Below are 6,000 nucleotides of genomic sequence, written 5' to 3' on the forward strand. Positions count from 1 at the left end.
TCTAGGTGGCATAAGTGGGGCCTGGAGGGACTCTTATCTCGCCCCCTCAAATATTCACACAGAGAGATGTCTTCCCCACCCAAGACTGCACACGCCCCAAACAATGCACTCCCATACACCATTAATCCTGTCAGTCACACCGCCCAGATTGCCATTCAGCGCAAATCAAGCAGCCCTGAACTCTCTTATCCCATAATCATTCAGATGGCATATAACATTCCCAGAAAGTTCACACACCTTCTTTCCCCAATATATCTCCACCCCACAGCAATGGCAATTCAACTGGGACAGGAGCAGCCACGAACAGTGGATTTCTGCTCCAGAAATGTTGTTTTATTTGAGATTTCTTCCTTTAATTTCCATTCTAAGTGGTTTCAGAAAGCTGAAGAATTGGATCCAGACCAGATTTTCCCCTCCTACAAAGCACCTATCAGTGGAACATAATCAAATCCACCCACCCATCATGGCAGGCCTCTTATCACCCCTGGACAGGGGACCCTCAAAAACCACATGACAGCAAATCTGGGGTCGGCATCAGAAAGAGGTGATTGTTGGGAATTACATCATTCCTTCTGTTAGCAGAAAATTTAGTCTGGATTCATCCCATTGTGTCTCTATGCCAAAAGCTTCTAATCACCGTCCTGCTCACTGATATTTGAAATTTACCCTGTACGACACCACCAGTGGCAATCTAGATGCTGTTCTTACTTTAAATGATGAAGCTCATTGTATAAAAGTGTGCTAAAAGGAGCTTCCCAGGGTAAATTTGGAGACTAAAAATGCCCTGGAAATGGCCCTCCTTCCAGCCCTGCTCCCCCAATTGAAAAGCAAGATGAGAAGGCTTACCATGGTAGCCACACCCAGGGTGGCTGTGACTGGCTGGGTGCTTGAAGTGGCAGCAGCTGCTTCCAGGACAGCTAGGGCTGTTGGGAAACTGGGTACAGTGGGTTTTACTCAAATGGCATCCATTATGGCTGTAGTGTCATTTCCAGCTGCGTAACTGGAAGTGACATCACCACAACATGGGATGCTCTAGGATTCACTCAAAATACGATGGCTAAAACCATAGAGTTTTGGATGTATTCTAGACAGCCCTGCAATATAGTAACCTATTTACACTGCTGGAAGTGAAATCACACTTTCTTTCCCTACATTTTTTTGTGCTTCCCTATAAAGTAGTGGCAGAAGATAAGCAATTGGTGGGAGGTTACCTACCAAAGGAAGCAACCTAGCCTGCCTAAGGAGAACAGGGGGGAGGGGCATGTTTGGGCACTCGACACGGTGGGCGCATCCAGTGCAACCAAATATGCACAACAAATAACTGCTTGCAGATCATACCAATAAGGACTGGTTTAAAAGTTATTAAACTCACCTATAAGTAAGCATAAAACCCTGTCTGGATTTACATTTTGCACCATTGTGGGCTTTTAACTTCTTTTTTGAGCAGCCTGATCCTGACCAATTTGGGCCATTTTTCATCCATTTTCAGCCCCTTTTTGCCATTTTGGGCCCAATTTCGGCCCTGAATGACCAGGATTGGGTCCAAAACAGCCAGGATAGGTGAGGTCAGGGTGTGTGGCATATGCAAATCAGTTATGCCAATGACACACTTCCAGTGATGGCAACGGGTGTGGCATATGCTAATGAGTTATGCTAATGAGTTCCTTAAGCTCTTTTTCTACAAAATGACCCCTGAGCAAAGGTATGGCGGAAGAGGAGCAGATCTCACTGGGCAGCCACAAAACTGTACCCAGTCCTGTTCATAGCTATGTCAGAAAACATTCCATAGGCTTGGATCCAATTACTCTAGTCTACTGTCCCTCTAGCACAAGGAGCTTTTTAGTGGTCAAAGTACCTCTTATATGAAAGCTCCTTACTGGTATGATTCAACCCATGGCTGTTGCATAGATACATTTTAAAAAAAAACATGTGGGACAATTCCAAATATAAGCAAGGAAAAAAATCTGTAGTCAGGATACTATTTATCTATCTTGTTCTGCCCTGACCTGTATGGCTACCTGGACTTCCCAGATCTCTGAAGCTAAGCAAGATTGGCCCCGGTTAGTACTTGGATGGAAGACCACCCAGGGTTGCTATGCAGAGGCAGTCAATGGCAAACCATCTCTGAAGTCTCTTGCCTTGAAAACCCTATGGGGGTCGCCATAAGTCAGCTGTGACTTGTTGACACTCTCCACCACCACTCTTGCTCCATTTTTTTCTCACATGAGCTCAGGGCAGTGTACATCTTCATTTTATCCTCACAACAACCCCGTGGGCTACGTTAGGCTGATACAGCATGGCCAGCCTGGTGCTGTGTTGCTGCAATCTCAGCAAAAGTCAGTTTCTGAGGGGAAACTAAAGAGCCTGAACTTCATTTTGTTCATAGATGGAAGCTTTCTGGGCCAGTATGGGCAAACTGGGCTGGATTCACTCCAAGAATGCACAGTTAGCTTCATGGTAGAGTAAGGATTTGAGCCTGGACTTGAACTCAGGAGAACTCAGACACTCTAACCACCATTTAGATATAATTACAGCCTTCTCGCCCAGATTAGTCTTGGGGGGAGCTGGTTCTTCTGGTTTAGGGAAGAAGTGGATTTGAGTAGCACATGAACCCATCAAGGTTTGCACAATGCTGACTGACACCTGGTCTAACCAATCATAAAGCCAACCAACTAAAAAGAGTTTTGAAGTTTTAAAGAAGTTTTAAAGAGTTTTTAAAAAAAGTATGAAAAAAATTACGTTTCTAAAATGCCAATCAAATGTTTGACCAGATAAATAATATTCCTCTGTCCTAACACCTTTCCCCATGCAACATAACACAAGTAAGGGGGTGAGGTGATATAAGAGCAGTTCTGTGGAAGGTTTGTGTGTTGCCATTTTTGGTTGGCCTAAAGAGATTCTTAGCTTTTGATCATATGGTAAAGACCTATTTAGGCAGAGACCATTTGAAACTTAAATAAATAATTAAATGCCGTACCAGATCTAGCTGGCATAGTTATGGACAAATATTTGATTTTACTTGCAGCAAGATATTTTGAACATAGGATTTATTTGTATTTTGATATACAATAGAATATTTTAGAGTTTGGGGTTTGCAAGGCCTTTTTTAGAATGTGATATATTATACACATGGAATATTTGCTGAGAGCCCTGATCCAGTTTAATGGAAAGACTAGGGCCGTTTCCAGATGACTAAGCAGAAGGCGCTGCATGCCGCCATGTTCCAGATTGCGACAGGGAAAATGTGAAATATCGCGTTTTCTCACGCGAGTTTGGCGTGACGTCGTGCCAAACTCGTGCGAGAAAGCGTGATATTTCGCGTTTTCCCCGTCGCGATCCGGAACATGGCAGCATGCAGCGCCTTCTGCTTAGTCGTCTGGAATCGGCCATCGTATAAACAAAGGAAACAACACTAAATACAGCCGGATAGTGAGATCCAGTTGATTCACCTGCGAATTCGGCAGAGATTTGCTACCTGCTTTTCAGCCGTCTGACCTTCAATTGCTGGAATTAAGGTCTGGGACAATGAGGACCTTTGTTCTGACCCAGCTTCATTATTCCTGCACCTCGTTTTGTCTCTTTTTCCTTCAGATGACCCACTGACTCATCCCCAGCACTGGAACTACCTTGGGGCTAAGCCCTGAATTCTAGCTTCTCCAGTTCCATAAAATCTCTCAGTTAAGAGAGAGAGCTGATATGGTTACAGTGAAATCCTAATCAGAGTGACTCCAGTCTAAGCCCATTGGAGACACTGGATTTCAGTGTTAGAGTACTAGGTAAAGACCAGAGAAGCTTGGGTTTAAGTTCCTCCTTGGTCATGAAACTCACTAGGTGATCATGAGAAGTCACTCTTTTTTGCTGTGACCTTCTTCACAGGATTGTTGTGAGGAACGACAAGCACAACCCTGAGTTCCTTGGAGGAAGAGCAGGACTAAATGTGATAGACAGGAAGTATCTATGCAGCCTAGTGATGCACAGCCAGAATGGCATAGAAACCAGTGTGGTGTGGTGGTTAGGGTGTCAGACTAGGATTTGGGCCACCCATATTCAAATCCCCGCTCTGCCATGGAAACTTGTCGATGACCTTGGGACAGTCATACACTCTCAGCCTAAACTATCTCACAGGGTTCTGGTGATGATAAAATGCAGAAGTGGAGAATATTGTAAGCAACTTTGAGTCTCAGCAGAGAAGAAAAATGAGATATGAGAGAAGTAAATAAATAAATAATGCAAGAGTTCTGGTTTCCAGATTGATTAAAGCCTCTAAACCCCAAATCCCTCCTTGATTAAGGAATTCAGGACTGCTGATTCCCCATGTCTCTCCTTTGAGCTCCAATATTCCATCCCCCTGCTGGAAAAATCAGCTGGGTTGGGCTCTTTAAGCCATTTGACCTCCCTTTGCAGAGCTGGAAACACCTAAGTCCTTGCTCTCATCCTTCCCCCTCACTGCAATCTTTAGGCATCGTTACCCTAGAGATGGGATTAGAAACTCTCTCTTGTTGTTTATTTTTTGTTGTTCCACTCTTCCTGTGCCTCTTCTTTGTGTGACAGAGAAACATGCCACACTCTACAAATTAATCTAGAATCAGCATCATCCACTGTACTAGAAACAGCAAACACCTAATTTTACTCTTACTTCACTCACTAGAAGGGTAAAAATAGCCTTTTTCCTGCCTTTTAATTACCCTCATTTGCCTACAGCATGGAAACAAATAATTAGTCTGCCTTCAGTAACCATAAGTAGCCTGTCCCTAGAAACATCAGGAATCCCTGGCTGTCAGGTCTACAGTCCACTATGCCCAGAACTGGGTAAAATAATTCAGAAATCCCATCACCACTCTTGGTTTAGACCACCAAGAAGCTCTGTGTGGCATATTTGGCCCTCCTATCTCTCAGTAATTATCTTCACAACACTGTGAGACAGGTCAGGTTGAGTAACTGGCCAAAAAAATACCCTAAGAGTCTCATGAGTATGAAATGGTGGGGATTCAACCCAGCTCTCCCAGACTGTATTCAGACACACCAACTCCTACGCCACACTGGCTGCTGATCCCAGAGCAGACTGATTAAGGCTTACATACCTCCAAATGTGGAGGGATCATCTCCCTCCAAATCCTTACCTCTGTTGGGTGCTTCTTTCTCTTCACAGGGATTATATCCATGATAATATGAACAGGTCCCTCTTCTTATCAACAGGGTAGCCATCAACATTAGTAGTTTTGCTAGTCCGCATTTGGTTGTCCCTTGTTTCTGTACCATGATTCACTTTTTGGAACTCCCTGAAATCTTCTGCTATCAATTAATCCTTCCCAGGAAGTGAACAGCAATAAAGAGGGATGCCCTCTGGGTTGGCAGGGCTTGCTTCTCTGTGAGGCTCTGATGCTTTAATACCCAGCAGTGAGAAAGGCAGATGAAATGTCACCCAACCAGTTCGGCAGATGTTCTAGGTTATGAGTGTAGCGTCTGGTAGCCAAGTGGGAAACTAGTTGCTAGAGCCTATGACATCCAGAATCAGCCAGCTGTGTTCCTGCATCACCTGGAAATGTGCAAGTCCCTAGTGGAGAAACGGTACCCATGCAAAGCATGGCAGATATCAGGCAGAAGATGCTACTTATCAGAAGCATGGTTCTTGGAAGAGGGAGGCGTCTCATTTGGGCTTTGATCCTTTTTCAGACATTTCATGCATGCAGAAGTGGTTAGGTTAATAAATTACACGTGGGAGGTAAACTGGTTGGGGCGCCTCTCAAGAGTGGAGAGGATCATGAAATCACATCCATCCCTATGGAACAAGAAAGTATCTTCACTGAAAATTTTTCAACTAAGCTGAAGTTGATTCGGGACAGCCAGTTAAGGGTAATTAAGGGTATGGAACTCACTGGCATGGGAGGTAGTAATGACTGCTATAATAGGTGGTTCTGAAAAAAAGATTAGACAAATTCATGAAGGATAGGTTCTTCCACAGCTATAGCCATGAAGGCTAAATGGAACCTCCATGTCCAG

At 44.2% G+C, this 6,000-nt stretch overlaps 1 protein-coding gene across 1 annotated transcript in view; it reads right to left on the reverse strand.

Annotated features, from left to right (window-relative positions):
- Positions 1-5,373, reverse strand: part of LOC129340120 (serine protease 27-like) — a 28,052-nt gene extending 22,679 nt beyond the window's left edge. Inside the window, exon 1 of the mRNA XM_054994709.1 lies at positions 5,121-5,373. Within this exon, the coding sequence (XP_054850684.1) occupies positions 5,121-5,259 (139 nt within the window). The 5' untranslated portion in view covers positions 5,260-5,373. The remainder of the gene's footprint in view (positions 1-5,120) is intronic.
- Between the last annotated feature and the right edge of the window lie 627 nt (positions 5,374-6,000).

This window comes from Eublepharis macularius, chromosome 12 (genome assembly GCF_028583425.1).
Source record: "Eublepharis macularius isolate TG4126 chromosome 12, MPM_Emac_v1.0, whole genome shotgun sequence".
NCBI classification, from domain to species: domain Eukaryota; kingdom Metazoa; phylum Chordata; class Lepidosauria; order Squamata; family Eublepharidae; genus Eublepharis; species Eublepharis macularius.